Source organism: Nicotiana tomentosiformis, chromosome 2 (assembly GCF_000390325.3).
Source record: "Nicotiana tomentosiformis chromosome 2, ASM39032v3, whole genome shotgun sequence".
NCBI lineage: Eukaryota > Viridiplantae > Streptophyta > Magnoliopsida > Solanales > Solanaceae > Nicotiana > Nicotiana tomentosiformis.
Genome location: NC_090813.1, coordinates 111,707,093 through 111,729,352, shown reverse-complemented (window position 1 = coordinate 111,729,352; position 22,260 = coordinate 111,707,093). Strand labels below are relative to the sequence as shown.

Genomic DNA, 22,260 nt, shown 5'->3' with positions numbered 1-22,260 from the left:
CCCGAGAAGGTGAAAGATATTATGAGAGATTATTACTGAACCACGTTAGAGGACCATTTTCATTTTAAGATTTGCTAACTGTTAATAGAAAAAAATGTGAAACTTTCAAAGAAGCTGCCAAACAAAGAGGATTATTAGAATCAGATAATAGTATTTCTGAATATTTACGTGAGGCTGCCTTCTTCAAAATGCCACCAGCTCTTCGAAGTTTATTTGCAACAATTTTAGTTCATTGCAATCCAACGGATATTAGAAATCTATGGGAAACATATTACGATGATATGTCAGCAGACTTTCTAAGAATGCATGAAAATTCACCTGCTACTCAACTCAAACATATTATCTGGAGAGTATGGGTAAAAGTGATTTACCAAAAATCAACCAACAGTCATGTCAAAAAATTACTTCAGAATGTAGAAAAATAATTGAAGAAATGTCTATGAAGGTATCTGTAGAAGATTATGAGGCACAATCAAAGTTGAATCATGAACAAGCACAAGCTTTCAAGACCATATTACATAGTGTAGACTCTGGAACAACGGGATTATATTTTGTAGATGGACCTGGGGGAATTAGAAAAATATTCTTATATCGTGCATTACTAGCAAATGTTAGATCAAGAGGTATGATAGCTTTGGCAACTGTAACCAGTGGTGTAGCAGCCGCAATATTACCAGGAGGTCGTACAGCTCGCTCTAGATTTGACATACCTTTTCAAACAAATGATACAACTATGACAAAAATGTCAAAACAAAGCGGTGTTGCTAAGTTAATAAGACAAGCAAAATTAATAATATGGGATGAAGTACCCATGGCAAAGCGTCAAACAATTAAAACAGTTGACGGGAGTTTTCACGATATAATGGATGTCAATGTACCTTTTGGTGGAAAAGTAATGGTCTTTGGAGGCGATTTCCGACAAGTATTGTCAGTTGTTCCAAAATCTACAAGAGCAGAGACGGTTAATGCAAGTTTAGTGAAATCATATTTATGGCCTTTAATGGAAAAGATACATTTCACAACAAATATGAGAGCAAGAGCAGATCCAAATTTCAGTAATTTCTTACTTCGTGTTTGTCACGAGCCAAAATCCCACCACAGGCGCCGTGATGAAACTTAGTCTCTAAGACTAAGTAAGCCGATTACAAATACAATTCAAGCCTTTTTTTTATAAAGATATAATTTAATACATGTGTCGAAACCAACAGCGAAAAATATTATTTTAAAAACCTCCCAAGACTGGTAATACTGAGTCACGAACTCTTACTGAATTTATGAAATGATCTCAAGGATCGAATATACAATATTGTTTGAATAATAATTAACAGTACAATAAAATGGAAAGAATCCAAGAGACTGCGATAACCAAGTTGCTCTACCTTGAATCCTTGCGATCAACACATTAACTCTGCTCGAGTCTGATATTTTCAATACCTAGCTCTGCACAAAAATGTGCAGAAGTGTAGTATGAGTACACCACGGTCGGTACGCAGTAAGTATCAAGACTAACCTCGGTGGAGTAGTGACAAGGTACAGTCAAGATACTTACTAATCAATTAACCTGTGCAGTGTAGCAGTATATAATAATAATAATAATAATAATAATAATAATAATAATAATAATAATAATAATAATAATAATAATAATAATAATAATAATAATAATAATAACAACAACAACAATAATAGAAATAAATGGCAATGATGGAAATAAGAATAAATAAATGATGTAAACAACAAGGCAACAAGATCACCAAAAATATTGCTCAAACGAATAAGGAACACAAATACAACCAATCAATCAAGTCCCTCAAATATACGTCTTTCCAATGTAAGTACTTCAAGTATAAATCTTTCAAATATAAGTTTTTCAATAAAAATCCTTAGAATATAACATTGTCAAATAAATATATATTTTGAATATACTCCCTTCAAATAAATTTCTTTCAGCTATAATTCTTTCAAATAAAAGTTACCTTGTGACACCTCATTTCATAATCATAAAAAATCGGGACTCAACCCACTTTCATATTTTCACGGCACCTCGTGCCCATATTTCTATCACAACTGCACGTACAACGCACGTGCCAATAATATCAATGCATATAAGATACACATGATCAATTTATTTCCACTAAAGTGAGTTTATAATTTTTAAATTAAGTAAGAAATCAACAAAAAAATGAATGTATTTTAGAAATCATTTGGGTGAAGAAAATAACATTGCACTTAAATTAAAGCATTAGATAAACTACTGATTTGGATGTAAAACTATTTAATTTAAAACATAATAATTTTTTTTATTTAAATCAACTCAATCATCGAAAATCAGTAAGAAAAACTAGAAATATACTTCTTCAGAGTCTCGTGCTAAAAAGCCAAAGCCAACACAATACAACTAGGAGCACAAAACACATAATAATAAAGTCAACTAGTACATCACGGAAGAAGACAAGAATTTACATATTAAATGAAACAAAATCACCCAAGACAAGAACATAAATAAAGAAATATCAACAGGGCACTCCCGAGGTACCGCCTCGTAGTCCCAAATCATAAATAAATTCACAATATCTCATTTCCTTATATCACTGCGGGAGCCTTCACATTTCATTTTTTAAAGAAATTATTTTTTCCGAAATAACATCCCGCGTTTTAGCCACCCTTATCACACCGCATGACTTCTAGTAGCTCCCCTACTAGCCACACGTTTCAAGCCACCCTTATCTCACCGCATGCGTTTCAACACCCTGACCTTATATCACCGCATGCGTATCAATATCACAATATTTCACAAATCGCACCTCAAGTGCCCAAATATCACAGCATAATACAACTTGCACCTCAAGTGCTCACATATCACAACATATCACAAATTGCACATCAAGTGCTCAAATATTACAGCATATCACAAATTGCACATCAAGTGCTCAAGTATTACAACATATCACAAATTGCACATCAAGTGCTCAAATATTATAACTTTCCACATAAATCAACAATACATTATTTTTTCACAATAAGGAGCCCACGACTCGATCATAATGTATACAACATCTTAACAAAATGCTCGGGAGTGAACAACTCAACCGAATAATATTTTACAATTTGGCACTTTGCCTCAATATGATTCACGGCTTTTATAATTCAATTTTAAATTTTCAACAACGTGGACTGAAAAGTAATTCATCAAGGAAAAATACCTCTCTTAAATCACAACTTCAAGAAATAAATAGATTTATTCATCTTATTAACTAAATTTTTCCATTTAAATTATCTGTAGGTAAAAATCAATAATGAAAGTGTTTTCCATAAAAATGGCAACGCAAACAAACACAGAGTTCACATAAAAGTCAAGTGGCAATCACACCAAATTATTGTATAAAAACAACCTCGGCAAACAAGGAATGAGGCATGATAAATAAGGGATTTAATAAGTTACAATAATTTTCCAATTTAATACTTAAGGGAGTCTATGAATTTCAACCGATATAATATGCACATATAAACCAAGTATATACTCGTCACCTCGCGTACATGGTTTCAATTACAATATTTCCACATAAGACTTAACACATAAGGGGTAATTCCCACACTCAAGGTTAGGCAAGATACTTACCTTTTTGAAGTTAGGTCGACATTCCAAAATCGCCTTTTTGCGTGAATTGACGTCCGTACAGCTCAAATCTAACCAAATTAATTCAATTCAGTGAATATTAATTATATAAATTAATTCCATATAAAAATATTAATTTTCCAACAAAATCCAAAATTTAACTCAAAAATTGTCCGTGGGGTCCACATCTCGAAATCCGACGAAACTCACAAAATCCGATAACTCATTCAATTACGAGTCCACCCATACCAATTTTATCAAATTCCGATAACAACTCGACCTCCAAATCTAAAATTTTCGTTCTTGAAAAGTTTTGTAAAAATCTTGGTTTCTTCCATTTAAATCTGAAATAAATGATGAATATGATCATGGATTTATGAAATATAATCACTTTTGGATATAGGACACTTACCCAAGTTGAAGTCTTGAAAAAATCCTCAAAATCGCCCAAGAACCGTGCTTCAAAAATCCAAAACGAAATGAAGGAAATGACCATTTTTGGTCCATAAGTTTCTGCCCAAAAAAAACTATTCTCGTCGCTAAAAGTCTTACCCCGTCACTAACAGTTCAAATCTGGTCGCTAAAGGTGCGCACCAGGACCGTTTATACTAGCAGTTTTATCTCACTAAAAAGGCTCTAACTTCATCATAAGAACTCAGAATTCGACAATTCTTATTTCTATGAGTCACAAATAAAAATACGAACCTATTCGTTTAATCGAAACTCAATTCAGAGCTCATTTGCTCAATGCGATACTAATTTCACTCGTTAAACAATTAACTCATGTTTCGCGCTAAAAGCTCAATCGCGACTTGATGAAATTAGACTAAACTTTCCAGATCACTCCTATAATTCATTATCAAAATCTCAAAAGTCTCAAAATTGAATTTCGATCTCTAGAACTAAAAATAGACCTTTGGATCATTACATGCTTATGTTGAAAACATCAAACTCTTCCTCGACAAGCCTGTAGTGTATCAACCATAACTTCTTGTACTCAACTCCAACTGCCAAACAGTTTAAAGTTATGCAAACTAGATACAAAGAGCTACAATTTTTATGTTTTGCTCATCATCCAACTCCTTATAGATTGCGAGATATAAGCTCTCAAAGTCAGCCTTATGTAGCAGAAATTTCTGGCGATGCACACTGCTGTAGCCAAAATCTGCAGTACCAGCTTTAGTCAATCGATCGTAACTTTTTGTACAAATGTTTGAATGATGAATGGTTTATTATTCTGGAAACTAGAATCAAAGAGCTACAACTTTCACGTTTTGATAATATTCATATTCCTTATAGATTTCGAGATGTAGGCTTCCAAAATCAGCTATGCGATTGCACCAGTTGCTGTCCAAAAACAGCTTCTGCAGCAGAAAAATTCCAGCAGCTCCTTTTGTCCGAAATCCATTCCGTTAACCTTCTAAAATACACCCGAGGCCCTCGGAACCTTAACCAAGTATACCAACATGTCCAAAAATACAATACGAACTTAGTTGAGGCTTCAAACCATGCCAAACAATGCCGAAATTATGAATCGCGCATCGAATCGAATTATGAGTTTTCAAATCTTCCAACTTCTATATTTTGCACCGAAACGTATCAAACCAATTCCGATTGACCTCAAATTTTTTACACAAGTCATAAATGACATAACAGATCTATAAAAGTTTCAGAATTGAATTCCGACTCCGATATCAAAAAATCAACTCCCCGGTCAAACTTTCCAAAAATTCAACTTTCGCCATTTCAAGCAAAATTTCACTATGGACTTCCAAAAAAAAAATCGGATCTGCTCCTAAGTCCAAAATCACCATACGGAGCTATTGAAATCATCAAAATTCCATTTCGGGATCGTTTTTTCAAAAGTCAACTCTTTTCATTTAAGCTTCAAAAATGAGAATTGTTCTTTAAATTAAATTCTGAATCTTCCGAAAATCAAACTCGACAATACACGCGGGTCATAATACATATTACGAAGTTGCTCGAGACCTTATGTAGCTGAATGGGGTATAGATTCTTAAAATGACAAGTCGGATCGTTACATTTTCCCTCTCTTAAACATACGTTCGTCCTCGAACGTGCCAAGAATTATTCTGATGACATTAAATTACTGAGTGCATTATTTCACACATACTCACGGGTGATTCTACGTCACCGTAAATTTAACAGGGATCCAACAACATCATCTCTGTGGAGATTATTTCTTTTATTCACACTTATAAGCTTTAAAGTCAATTCCTTCCACTCCGATCAATTTCAAATTCCTTACATCAACACATGGTATTAGTTTCAACTGGATGTAGCAACTCGTGCCTATGCACACATCATACGTATGTCCATAACCACATCTCTGGTCATAATAGCTGTTTATAATTAACTTCAGCATCTTCAATTAATCTTATTTTAACCAAAATCTCATATCTAATTTTCACAATACTGACGGCAACACGCGAGGCATGAAGACCTCATAATTATTTTCTCGGGTTAACGAGTCACATTTAACGCTACCTGGGTGGGCACCTACCTCATAAGTTAAAAACTCAATAATTACAACACGAATTTGGCAAGTATGCACAGAGAATTTCATATAAGAATTTTCAAATAAGCCTAACAGGCATGACTCCCTATTAGTACTATAGTATAAATTTAATTTCGCAAGGGAGAACTTAAACACAAGAATTTTCTTCACAAGGATCTCGTCCTTATATAACTTCCGCCGCAGCTCGTAGCCCGGTTTAAACATATTAATTTATATTAAAATACGAGGATCTCGTCCTCAGTTATGAATCACAAGTATTTTGCACATCGTGCCAACTGAATTTTTTTCAATTTCTTTTCTTTCTTCTTTTCAATAAATTTCGTAAATAATTTTCACAATACATAATGAGCCCCCATACCAGTAGGGCATATAATTCATAAAACTGAACTCAATTATTCCGAAATCACATCAAAACCCACTGTAGAGAGTAATAGAAAGTCACTTTTGGACTTATAGTCCTCAATGGTGTACAAAATAAAAATGATAGACACGAACTAGCCTCATCGAATCTCCCAACAGGGATAACAGATAAGTGATTCACAAAATTACGAAGCTCACCCATAAGCGGAGCATAGTAGGAGGACTCGCCTCAATATTCAGAACCGAATCAAATTAAGGAAAAATATTCTTTTATAACAGATCAGGATCATACCTGTAACAACACCATCTGGTGTAGTGGCTTCATCCACACCATAGCAAATATATCAACGGGCTGGGCCTCCCCCTCTAGGGCACCCTTTACCCGCCTGTCCTCTATCTCTAATTGGTTGTGCACGTGGGGCAGTAACTGCATTGGGGCCCATAGCCTGAGTGTTCTGATAAAATCCACCCCTCCTAAGTCTGGGACAATCTCTCATGATGTGCCTAGTATCACCACACTGATAACAACCCCTCTGCAGGTTCGGCTGCTCATACTGGGTTTGTTCCAGATAACTGGAATAACCATTATCGGAACCTTGTGTCGATAGTGCATTAAAAGAATTTACTGGAGCACTCTAAGTATTCTGAAATTATTTCCATGACCCCGTTGATACTGAAATATAGAATTATTAAGGATGCGGGAATACCGCAAGTCCCAGCATCATCCCATACGAATCTCAGCTCTTAATCATATACAAGTTTCGTAGAACCTTTCAATACCACATAAATACATCTCAGGCCAAAACTGATATAACATTTGACCCCACAATCTGATCGTTGATAGTGTACTCCCTTCACTTGGCGCGCAGCCATAGGACATAGTCTGATGATCCACAATACTAACCTTCACCGCTCGTACGACACCAGTCATAAGACACCTCAAGTCATTTATTTGGCGCATGTCATCCTCGTGACAGTTAAACTCACTTCCTCAAGTGGCTTGACTGCTAGTATGTACCCTTCACTAAATGGAAATCCCATACGAACCACATAGTCTCCAATACCACCAACTATCTTCACAACTACATCCACCTCATGACCCTACCACGATTGTGATGATTAGGAAATTAATTAAACCTTCTTAAGATCGTACTTATCAACCAGATGTCAGAACCTGTTGCACCCCCATGTGCACAACTGAATGGTCTCTCAATACTTTCGCATCCTCGATCTGGATGACACGTTATAACAATGGTTTAGCAACCCTGGCTCCCTTATAACCCCTTTGTAGTATCACGAACCATTGGCGCATAGTTGATACCGAGTGCACAATTTCATACACGAGTGGATGCAAAAGAACATAAGATATATGCTTCAAGCTCAATAAATGTCGCACGATAAAGAATGAAAGAAGTGAAAATTTTCCTACTAGCTTTGTAACCTCTCGAAGATAAGTACAGACGTCTCCGTATCGATCCGCAAGACTCTACTAAACTTGCTCGTGACTCGTAGAACCTATGAACCTAGAGCTCTGATACCAACTTGTCACGAGCCAAAATCCCACCACAGGCGTCGTGATGGCACTTAGTTTCTAAGACTAGGTAAGCCGATTACAAATACAATTCAAGCCTTTTTTTTATAAAGATATAATTTAATACACGTGTCGAAACCAACAGCGTAAATATTTTTTTTAAAACCTCCCAAGACTGGTAACACTGAGTCACGAACTCTAACTGAATTTATGAAATGATCTCAAGGATCGAATATACAATATTGTTCGAATAATAATTAACAGTACAATAAAATGGAAAGAATCCAAGAGACTGCGACAACCAAGTTGCTCTACCTTGATTCCTTGCGATCAACACACTAACTCTGTCCGAGTCCGGTATCTCCAATACCTGGCTCTATACAAAAATGTGCAGAAGTGTAGTATGAGTACACCACGGTCGGTACCCAATAAGTATCAAGACTAACCTCGGTGGAGTAGTGACGAGGTATAATCAAGACACTCTCTAATCAATTAACCTGTGCAGTGTAGCAGTATATAATAATAATAATAATAATAATAATAATAATAATAATAATAATAATAATAATAATAATAATAATAATAATAATAATAATAATAATAATAATAATAATAATAATAATAATAATAATAATAATATAAATAAATGGCAATGATGGAAACAAGAATAAATAAATGATGTAAACAACAAGGCAACAAGAACACCATAAATATTGCTCAAACGAATAAGGAACACAAATACAACCAATCAATCAAGTCCCTCAAATATACGTCTTTCCAATGTAAGTACTTCAAGTATAAATCTTTCAAATATAAGTTTTTCAATAAAAATCCTTAGAATATAACCTTGTCAAATAAATATATATTTTGAATATACTCCCTTCAAATAAATTTCTTTCAACTATAATTCTTTCAAATAATATTTTTGGAATGTAATTCCTTCAAACAAAAGTCACCTTGTGACACCTCATTTTATAATCATAAAAAATCGGGTCTCAACCCACTTCTATATTTTCATGGCGCCCCGTACCCATATTTCTATCACAACTGCACGGACAACTCACGTGCCAATAATATCAATGCATATAAGATCCACATGATCAATTTATTTCCACTAAAGTGAGTTTATAATTTTTAAATTAAGTAAGAAACCAACAAAGAAATGAATTTATTTTAGAAATTATTTGGGTGAAGAAAATAATATTGCACTTAAATTAAAGCAATAGATAAACTACTGAATTGGATGTAAAACTATTTAATTTAAAATATAATAATAATTTCTTTTATTTAAATCAACTCAATCATCGAAAATCAGTAAGAAAAACAAGAAATATACTTCTTTAGAGTCCCGTGCTAAAAATCCAAAGCCAACACAATACAACTAGGAGCACAAAACACATAATAATAAAGTCAACTAGTACATCACGGAAGAAGACAAGAATTTACATATTAAATGAAACAAAATCACCCAAGACAAGAAAATAAAGAAATATCAACAAGGCACTCCCGAGATACCGCCTCGTAGTCCCAAATCATAAATAAATTCACAATATCTCATTTCCTTATATCACCGCGGGAGCCTTCACATTTCATTTTTTAAAGAAATCATTTTTTTCGAAATAACATCCCGCGTTTTAGCCACCCGTATTACACCGCATGACTTCTAGTAGTTCTCCTACTAGCCACGCATTTCAAGCCACCCTTATCTCACCGCATGTGTTTCAACACCCTGACCTTATATCACCGCATGCGTATCAATATCACAATATTTCACAAATCGCACCTCGAGTGCCCAAATATCACAGCTAGGGGTGGTAACTGGGCCGGGCCCGGTCCTAAGTGGGCTTCGCGGGCCCGGTCCTAAGTGGGCCGGTCCTATGCGGTCCGATCCTAAATGGTCCTGGGCTTCGCGGGCTTATTGCTGGAACCGGCCTGGGACCGGGACCACGAACTAACGGGCCCGGGTTTAGTGGGCCGGTCCGGGGCCTAAACGGGCCCAACAAAACTTTCTATTTTTAATTTTTTTTTAATAGAAGTTAGAGAAAAAAATAGTAATAAAGATATATAAGCTATATTCGATTTATATACTATATATACATCTTAAAATATATATATATATACTATATTATATATACATAGTATACATCTTAAAATATACTATATATACATCTTAAGATATACTATATATATATATAGTATAGTATAGTAGATCTTAAGATATATATACATCTTAAGATATATATACATCTTAAGATATATAAGCTATATATATATATATATATATATATAGTAAGATGTATATATAGCATATCTTAAGATGTATACTATTGAATATGACTTATAAACTATGTATATATATTATAGTACATTATAGTGTATATATACATTTTAAGATATATATATATAGTTATATAATTATATACACACTATACTATATATATACATAGTATATTTGATATACTATAGTATATATACATATATATATATATATAAGCTTATATATATATACTATACTATACTATATATACATCTTAAGATATATAAGCTATATTCGATTTATATACTATATATACATCTTAAGATATATATATATATATATATATATATATATATATATACAGTATACTATATATACATAGTATATAAGTCATATTCTATAGTATACATCTTAAGATATACTATATATACATCTTAAGATATATATATATATATATATATATACACACACACTATATATATATATATATACACACACACACTATACTATATATACATCTTATATATACATACAATATACTATATATACATAGTATATAAGTCATATTCTATAGTATACATCTTAAGATATACTATATATACATCTTAAGATATATATATATATATATATATACATCTTAAGATATATATATACACACACACACTATACTATATATACATCTTATATATACACACACTATACTATATATATATAGTATAAAAGTCATATTCGATAATATACATCTTAAGATATATATAATATATATAGTAAGATGTATATATATTATAGTATAGTATAGTATATACTATATATACAACTTAAGATATATAAGCTATATTCGATATATTCGATATACATATATATATATATAAGCTTATATATATATATATATACTATACTATACTATGTATACATCTTAAGATATATAAGCTATATTCGATTTATATACTATATATACATCTTAAGATATATATATATATATACACACACTATACTATATATACATAGTATATAAATCATATTCGATAGTATACATCTTAAGATATATATAATATATATAGTAAGATGCATATATATTATAGTATAGTATAGTATAGTATATACTATATATACAGCTTAAGATATATAAGCTATATTCGATATATTCGATATATATATATATATATATATATATATATATATATATATATATATATGTGTGTGTGTGTGTGTGTATACTAAACTATACTATAATATATATACATCTTACTATATATAAGCTATATTCGATTTATATACTATATATACATCTTAAGATATACTATATATACATGTACATCTAGTATATCTAGTATACTATGTATATATAGTATCTTAAGATGTATATATAGTATAGTATATATAGTATATCTTAAGATGTATATATATCTTAAGATATATATATAGTATAGTATATATAGTATATCTTAAGATGTATATATAGTATAGTATATATAGTATATCTTATTATGTATATATAGTCTATCGAATAAAGTTTATATATCTTATGAGATGTATATATAGTATAGACTATAGTATAGTATAAATATAAGCTTATATGTATACTAAACTATACTATAATATATATACATCTTACTATATATAAGCTATATTCGATTTATATACTATATATATATCTTAAGATATACTATATATACATGTATATCTACTATATATATCTAGTATATCTAGTATACTATGTATATATAGTATATCTTAAGATGTATATGTAGTATAGTATATATAGTATATCTTAAGATGTATAGATAGTATATCGAATATAGTTTATATATCTTATGAGATGTATATATAGTATAGACTATAGTATAGTATAAATATAAGCTTATATGTATGCTATATTATACTATAATATATATACATCTTACTATATATAAGCTATATTCGATTTATATACTATATATACATCTTAAGATATACTATATATACATGTATATCTAGTATATCTAGTATACTCTATATATATAGTATATCTTAAGATGTATATATAGTATAGTATATATAATATATCTTAAGATGTATATATAGTATAGTATATATAGTATATCTTAAGATGTATATATAGTATATCGAATATAGTTTATATATCTTATGAGATGTATATATAGTATAGACTATAGTATAGTATAAATATAAGCTTATATGTATACTATACTATACTATAATATATATACATCTTACTATATATAAGCTATATTCGATTTATATACTATATATACATCTTAAGATATACTATATATACATGTATATCTACTATATATATCTAATATATCTAGTATACTATGTATATATAGTATATCTTAAGATATATCTTAAGATGTATATATAGTATGTCGAATATAGTTTATATATCTTATGAGATGTATATATAGTATAGATTATAGTATAGTATAAATATAAGCTTATATGTATACTATACTATAATATATATACATCTTACTATATATAAGCTATATTCGATTTATATACTATATATACATCTTAAGATATACTATATATACTATACTATATATACATAGTATACTAGATATATTAGATATATATACATGTATATCTACTATATATATCTAATATATCTAGTATACTATATATATATAGTATAGTATATATAGTATATCTTAAGATGTATATATAGTATAGTATATATAGTATATCTTAAGATGTATATATAGTATATCGAATATAGTTTGTATATCTTATGAGATGTATATATAGTATAGACTATAGTATAGTATAAATATAAGCTTATATGTATACTTTACTATACTATAATATATATACATCTTACTATATATAAGCTATATTCGATTTATATACTATATATACATCTTATGATATACTATATATACATATATATCTACTATATATATCTAATATATCTAGTATACTATGTATATATAGTATATCTTAAGATGTATATGTAGTATAGTATATATAGTATATCTTAAGATGTATATATACCATATCGAATATAGTTTATATATCTTATGAGATGTATATATAGTATATCGAATATAGTATAGTATATCTACTATATATATCTAGTATACTATGTATATATAGTATATCTTAAGATGTATATATAGTATAGTATATATAGTATATCTTAAGATGTATATATAGTATAGTATATATAGTATATCTTAAGATGTATATATAGTATATCGAATATAGTTTATATATCTTATGAGATGTATATATAGTATAGACTATAGTATAGTATAAATATAAGCTTATATGTATACTATACTTTACTATAATATATATACATCTTACTATGTATAAGCTATATTTGATTTATATACTATATATACATCTTAAGATATACTATATATATATATATGTATATCTACTATATATATCTAATATATCTAGTATACTATGTATATATAGTATATCTTAAGATGTATATGTAGTATAGTTTATATAGTATATCTTAAGATATATATATAGTATAGTATATATAGTATATCTTAAGATGTATATATAGTATATCGAATATAGTTTATATATCTTATGAGATGTATATATAGTATAGACTATAGTATAGTATAAATATAAGCTTATATGTATACTGTACTATACTATAATATATATACATCTTACTATATATAAGCTATATTCGATTTATATACTATATATACATCTTAAGATATACTATATATACATGTATATCTACTATATATATCTAATATATCTAGTATACTATGTATATATAGTATATCTTAAGATGTATATGTAGTAGTATATATAGTATATCTTAAGATGTATATATAGTATAGTATATCTTAAGATGTATATATAGTATATCGAATATAGTTTATATATCTTATGAGATGTATATATAGTATAGACTATAGTATAGTATAAATATAAGCTTATATTTATACTATAATATATATACATCTTACTATATATAAGCTATATTCGATTTATAAACTATATATACATCTTAAGATATACTATATATGATGGGGTATTTATAGTTGAAAATAGGGAAAAAGTGTAATTATAAAAAGTTTGGGATTAAAACAAAGTTGAGGGGTTAAATGGCTATTTCATAAATAACCAACGGCTATTTTTGACAGTCCAACGTTTTTTTTTAAAAAAAATAATAATAATAAAAAATAGCCGTTGGGCCCGCTAGGCCCGCTAAGGGTACATGGCCGGTCCCGGGCCCTGGCGGACCAAACGGTCCCGGGCCCTGGCGGACCAAATCACCGGCCCGGCCCACGAAACCGGACCAGGCCCGCTAAAACCGGACCAAACGGTCCTGGCCCGTTTAGCCGTTTGGCCCGTCTGGCCCGCCGGTCCCGGGCCTGGACCGGCCCACTTGCCAGGCCTAATCACAGCATAATACAACTTGCACCTCAAGTGATCACATATCACAACATATCACAAATTGTACCAAGTGCTCAAATATTACAGCATATCACAAATTGCACATCAAGTGCTCAAATATTACAACTTTCCACATAAATCAACAATACATTATTTTTTCACAATAAGGAGCCCACGACTCAATCATAATGTGTACAACATCTTAACAAAATGCTCGGGAGTGAACAACTCAACCGAATAATATTTCACAATTTGGCATTTTGCCTCAGTATGATTCACGACCTTTATAATTCAATTCCAAATTTTCAACAACGTGGACTGAAAAGTAATTCATCAAGGAAAAATACCTCTTTTAAATCACAACTTCAAGAAATAAATAGATTTATTCATCTTATTAACTAAATTTTTCCATTTAAATTATCTGTAGGTAAAAATCAATAATGAAAGTGTTTTCCATAAAAATGGCAACTCAAACAAACACAAAGTTCACATAAAAGTCAAGTGGCAATCACACCAAATTATCATATAAAAACAACTCGGCAAACAAGGAATGAGGCATGACAAATAAGGGATTTAATAAGTTACAACAATTTTTCTATTTAATACTTAAGGAAGTCTACGAATTTCAACCGATATAATATGCACATATAAACCAAGTACGTACTCGTCACCTCACGTACATGGTTTCAATTACACAATTTCCACATAAGACTCAACACCTAAGGGGTAATTCCCCCACTCAAGGTTAGGCAAGATACTTACCTTTTTGAAGTTAGGCCGATATTCCAAAATCGGCTTCTTGCTTGAATTGACCTCTCGACAGCTCAAATCTAACCAAATTAATTCAATTCAGTGAATACTAATTATAAGAATTAATTCCATATGAAAATACTAATTTTCCAACAAAATCCGAAATTTAACTCAAATATTGTCCGTGGGGCCCACATCTCGAAATCCGACGAAACTCACAAAATCCGATAACCTATTCAATTACGAGTCCACCCATACCAATTTTATCAAATTCCGATAATAACTCGATCTACAGATCTAAAATTTTCATTCTTGAAAAGTTTTGCAAAAATCTTGATTTCTTCCATTTAAATCCGAAATAAATGATGAATATGACCATGGATTTATGAAATATAATCACTTTTGGATATAGGACACTTACCCAAGTTGAAGTCTTGAAGAAATCCTCAAAATCGCCCAAGAACCGTGCTCCAAAAATCCAAAACGAAATGAAGGAAATGACCATTTTTTGTCCTAAAGTTTCTGCCCAAAAAACACTATTCTGGTCGCTAAAAGACTAACCCCGTCACTAAAAGTGTCAAATCTGGTCGCTAAAGGTGCGCGCACCAGGACTGTTTACACTAGTAGTTTTATTTCACTAAAAAGGCTCTAACTTCATCATGCGAACCCGTAATTCGACGATTCTTATTCCTATGAGTCACAAATAAAAATACGAATCTACTCGTTCAATCGAAACTCAATTCGGAGCTCATTTGGTCAATGCGATACCAATTTCGTTCGTTAAACAATTAACTCATGTTTCGCGCTAAAAACTCAATCGCGACTTGATGAAATTAGACCAAACTTTCCAGATCACTCCTATAATTTATTATCAAAATCTCGAAAGTCTCGAAATCGAATTTCGATCTCTAAAACTAAAAATGGACCTTTAGATCATTACATGCTTTTGTTGAAAACATCAAACTCTTCCTCGACAGCCTGTAGTGTATCAACCATAACTTCTTGTACTCAACTCCAACTGCCAAACGGTTTAAAGTTATGCAAACTAGATACTAAGGGCAACAACTTTTATGTTTTTCTCATCGCCTAACTCCTTATAGATTGCGAGATATAAGCTCCCAAAGTCAGCCCTGTGCAATAGAAATTTCTGGCGATGCACACTGTTGTAGCCAAAATCTGCAGTACCAGTTTCAGTCAATCGATCGTAACTTTTTGTACAAATGTCTGAATGATAAATGGTTTATCATTCTGGAAACTAGAGAGATACAACTTTTATGTTTTGATAATTTTCAGATTCCTTATATATTTCGAGATATAAGCCTCCAAAATAAGCTCTGCGATTCCACCAGTTGCTGTCCAAAAATAGCTTCTGCAGCAGAAAAATTCCAGCAGCTCCTTTTGTCCGAAATTCATTCCGTTAACCTTCCGGAATTTACCCGAGGCCATCGGGACCTTAACCAAATATACCAACATATCCAAAAATACAATACGAACTTAGTTGAGGCTTCAAACATGCCAAACAACGCCGAAATTATGAATTGCGCATTGAATCAAATTATAAGTTTTTAAATCTTCCAACTTCTATATTTTGCGCCGAAACGTATCAAATCAATTCCGATTGCCCTCATATTTTTTACACAAGTCATAAATGACATAACGGATCTATGCAAAGTTTCAGAACTGAATTCAGACTCCGATATCAAAAAGTCATCTTCGCGGTCAAACTTTCCAAAAATTCAACTTTCGTCATTTCAAACAAAATTTTACTACGGACTTCCAAAAAAAATTCGGATACGCTCCTAAGTCTAAAATCACCATACATAGCTATTGAAATCATCAAAATTCTATTCCGGCATCGTTTTCTCAAAAGTCAACTCTCCGGTGAACTCTTTCCATTTAAGCTTCAAAAATGAGAATTGTTCTTTAAATTAAATTCCTAATCTTCCGAAAACCAAACTCGACAATACACGCGGGTCATAATACATATTACGAAGCTGTTCGAGACCTTATGTAGCTGAATGAGGCATAAACTTTTAAAACGACAAGTCGGGTCGTTATAGTGTTGGTAATGGGGATGAGCAAAAAGTAAAGGATAACTTATTACGCCTTCCGGAACAAATAGTTGTCAAACACAATAGTGATGAAAGAGCAAAGGAATGCTTGATAAGAGAAATATTTCATCACTACATCAAAATTCCAGTTCTGCACAGTTTATAACAGAAAGAGCTATCTTAGTAAGTAGAAATGAATTTGTAGATCAACTAAATAAAATGTTGATAGCCAAGTTTCCTGGTGAAAGCAAGATATTTATTAGTTTTGACTCTGCAGAAGATGATACCAATAACTACTATCAAGAAGAATACCTCAACACTTTAACACCAAATGGTCTTCCTCCACATGGGTACATCGTCAAACCTATTATGTCACTAAAGTTTCTCTTAAACTCTTTCTTTCACTCTCTCTCTCTCTCTCTCTCTCTCTCTCTCTCTATATATATATATATATATATATATATATATATATGTGTGTGTGTGTGTGTGTGTGTGTGTGTGTGTGTGTGTGTGTGTGTGTGTATATACTTTTTAATTTACAAATACCAATAAAATTAAACATATCTATATTTCCTTTAACATGTTAGTTTTGAAAGAAAATGCGCCCATCATGCTACTTAAAAATTTGGACCTTTCAAATGGTTTATGCAATGGTACAAGGATGATCTGTATAGGATATGACAACAGTGTCATACATGCCGAAATTACAACGGGTCAATCTGCTAAGAAACATGTTTTTATTCCAAGAATCCAACTTAGTCCACCTGAAAATGAAGGATATCCTTTCAAATTCGTGCGGAAATAATTTCTTGTATGCTTAACTTATAAGTCAAATTACTAAAATATCCTTCTTATTATTTCTCTAATTAACTTATTTAATTTAAACTTAAAAAAAACTACAAGTAGACAAAGACTACATACGTGGAAAGAGCAATGTTCCTCTGCCGAAGAATATTAAAAGTCCCAACGGTTCACACAGCTTCGTAACAGTCACAATCATTTGTTAACTAAACCTATCTTTTAAGTAATCTTTTACCCACTTCAAACATTCATCTTCTGTTTTCAGTTTTTCTCTCTTCTGCACTTGATGTTAGTGTTTCACCATCGGCTACTCTCCTCAGCGTTCCTTTGTCAAGCCAACTTCCACTATAGTATACTGTACGTTTAATACGGCATTTAAATTTATGTGTATCACGACCCAAACTAACCCCTGTCGTGATGGCGTCTATCGTGGAACTAGGCAAGCCGACTCATTTCCAAAACAAACCGATATTTTTATTTCAAAGATAATTTCAATGTTATTTAACATAAAAACCTTCATAAAGAAGTTCAAATCAAAATAAAAGTGCGAAAGGAAAAACCCGACATCGGAGTGTCACCAGTCATGAGCATCTACTACAATCTGTCTAACAATATCAAGGCTAACTCAGCCTGAAAAATAGTTAAATACAACTAGAGGAAGATAAGAGGGAGAAGGGCAGGGGCTGCGATCGCCAAACAGCTACCTTATTATCTCTGAGAAAATCTGCAACCAGAACAATCAACAACCGTTGTCGTGTCCAGCTACACCTGGATCTGCACACAAGGTGCAGGGAGTAACGTGAGTATGCCAAGTCAGTAAGTAACAACAATAAATAAAGAATGAGCAGTAGTGACGAGCAATAAAGCATATAACGTTCATATCATGAAATCTCAGTAAAATACCTCATGCTTTTAAAATCAGGATTTTAATCAAAATATCTCGTGTAAACCCAGTTCCAGTAAAAAAATCATTTAAGGATATTTTTTAACAACTCTCAATCAGAGGAAAAATGCAAAGGTCTGCAAAAAATTTTAAATCATAAACAGCCCCTCAGGCAAAGCATCAATCATATATAGCCCCTCGGGCAAACCTCACAATCACTCTTGCCACTCGGGCATACCTCACAATCACTTATGCCTCCCAGTCACTCAGCACTCGGCACTCGCACTCAGTAGGTACATGCGCTCATTGGGGGTGTGTACAGACTCCGGAAGGGCTCCTTCAGCCCAAGCGCTATATCAAGCCAAATTATAGCATAATCACTCAGGCCCTCGGCCTATATAAAATATATTGCGGCGTTAGTCCGATCCCATAAATATCCTCACAAATCAGGCCATCGGCCTCACTCAGTCATAAACCTCTCAAGCCACTCGGGCATTTCAGTAAAAATAGGGTGCTCAGCCCAAAACAATATTTATATACATCAAAATCGAGTAATAAAACTGAGTTATGCAGTAAACAGGTAGAACCATGACTGAGTATTGATTTTCAATCGAAAACAGCGAGAGGATAGTAAAAAAAGGCCCCTAAGGGTCCAAACAGTACTAGCACAAGGCCCAAACATGGCATTCAGCCCAATTAACAGAAACTCTTTCTAAAAACACATAAGTATCATATAATTTCCACAAAATATGCAACTTTACAGTTGCTACGGGATGGACCAAGTCACAATCCCCAATAGTGCACGCCCACACGCCCGACACCTAGCATGTGCGTCACTTCAAAATAGTAGAATGATACGAAATCCGAGATTTCATACCCTCGGGACTAGATTTACAATCGTTACTTACCTCAAACCGGTCAAATCTCTACCCCGCAATGCTCTTGCCTCTGGACTCGGCCTCCAAATGCTCCAAATCTATTTACAACCAGTACAATACCATAAATATATGCTAATGGAATGAATTCCACAAGAAAAACTATCAAATTAGACCAAAACCCAAAATTGGCTCAAATCCGGCCCCCGGACCCACGTCTCGAAATTCGACAAAATTTATAAAACTAGAAATCTCATTCACTCACGAGTCTAACCATACCAAATTCATCAAAATACGACATCGTTTGGTCCCTCAAATCCTTAAATTAATCTCTTCAGAATTCTAAGCCCTAACCCCCTACTTTCACTCCAAAATCCTACTAATTAATGATTAGCAAGGCCATAGATTCACGAAATTTATACCATTATGGGTTAAAATCACTTACTCCAACGTTGCTCCTTGAGAAGCTTCGAAAAATCACCTCTCTCCCGAGTTTCTCAAATCCAAAAATGGAAAATGAAGACAAAACACACGAGCTGGGGCTTTTTCTGCCCAGCACAGTCGCACCTGCGGCCATATGTCCGCTCCTGCGGAACCACACCTATGGTCGAATCCTCGCACCTGGGAGAACCACTTAAGCCCTCAATTCCGTACCTGCGTAACACTTCCGATTCTGCGGAACCGGCCCAATTCTTCCTTTCCGCATCTGCGCTCAAGGCCTCTCACCTGCGGGCTCGCAGATGCGGCCAATTCTTCGCACCTGCGTTTCCAGCCTTGGCTTTCCATTTCCGCATCTGCGGCTTCCCCAAACGCACCAGCGACCTCGCACCTGCGACTCCTCTTTCCGCAGGTGCGGAAATAGCAGCTTCAGCTGCATTTTCCAACTCTGACAAATCTGCTAACCACCCGGAATTACCCCGAGGCCCTGAGGACCTCAACAAAAATACCAACAAGTCATATATCAATATACAAACTTCGTCAAACCTTCGAATCACTCAAAACAACAACCAAACACTAAATTACCTTCAGATTTAAGCCTAAGAACTTCTAAATTTTCAAATTCGGCAACCGATGCTGAAACCAACCAAACCACATCCGAATGACCTCAAATTTTGCACACACGTCACAAATGACACTACGAACCGACTCCAACTTCCGAAATTCCATTCCGACCCCGATATCAATTTTTCCACTGCCGACCGAAATCGCCGAATTTCCAACTTTCGCCAATTCTAGCCTAATTCTACCACGAGCCTCCAAATTACATTCCGGTCACGCTCCTAAGTCCAAAATCACCTAACGAAACTAATGGAACCATCAGAATTCCAATCCGAGGTCAAATGCTAAAGAGTCAAATTTTGGTCAACTCTCCTAATTTAAAGCTTCAACAATAAAATTCTTTCTTCCAATTCGATTCCGAAATACCTGCAACCCAAAATCGACGATTCACACAAGTCAAAGCACATCATACGGAGCTACTCATGCCCTCAAAACAACTGAACAAAGTGCAAATGTTCAAAACGACCGGTCGGGTCGTTACATCCTCCCCCACTAAAACATATGTTGGTCCTCGAACGTGTTGAGAGTTGTTCCAAAAGCCATCAAATCGCTGTGTATCTTTCCCATGCACATACCCGGAGGTGATCCCAAGTCACCTTATCCCATAAAGGTACGATAGCACAGCATAACTGAAATTTCTAAATTCAACCTAGCCCACAAGCCTTCGAATCAAATTTCCAACATCCGAAATTTCCTATAAGATGAGAAGTTTGCATCTACATACAGTATAAGTCTGAACAATCTGTACCAAAAGCCGTAACCATAACTCAAATACTCAAATTCAAAAATCGCATATCTCGAATGCTCAAAGCAATGATTTCCAATCACAATATCGACTCAAATCAACCCAGTGCCGGTAATAACATCATATCAAACAAAACCTCATTTCAAAACCTTCGTACACTGCCGATGATGAAAGAAACATACCAAATTCATAACCATTCATTAGGCCAACAAGTCATGGAGCTCCCGTTCCTTCTACAAGAACTATAGCCAATTTCAAAGCCGACTTCCGATATTATCCTCCCAATTATACCACAATCAAATCCGATAGCATCTATTTTAGGCCCAATGACCTCGTCTCATCCCACACGACCACTCTAGTGACATGACACATCAGTACAATCTAAAGCCACACCCCGTGCAATCCGTGCACCAGAT

The 22,260-nt window shown here is 33.0% G+C and overlaps 1 protein-coding gene across 1 annotated transcript; it reads left to right on the top strand.

Moving 5' to 3' along the window:
* Positions 1 to 433: 433 nt before the first annotated feature.
* LOC104088822 (uncharacterized) lies at positions 434 to 1,120 on the top strand. The gene has a single exon (XM_009593563.1). The coding sequence runs from the start codon at positions 434 to 436 to the stop codon at positions 1,118 to 1,120; it is 687 nt and encodes a 228-aa protein (XP_009591858.1).
* The last annotated feature ends 21,140 nt before the right edge of the window (positions 1,121 to 22,260 follow it).

Bases quoted from the DNA above. Each gene is read 5' to 3' on its own strand.
- LOC104088822 (XM_009593563.1), top strand. From the start codon at position 434: ATGTCTATGAAGGTATCTGTAGAAGATTATGAGGCACAATCAAAGTTG.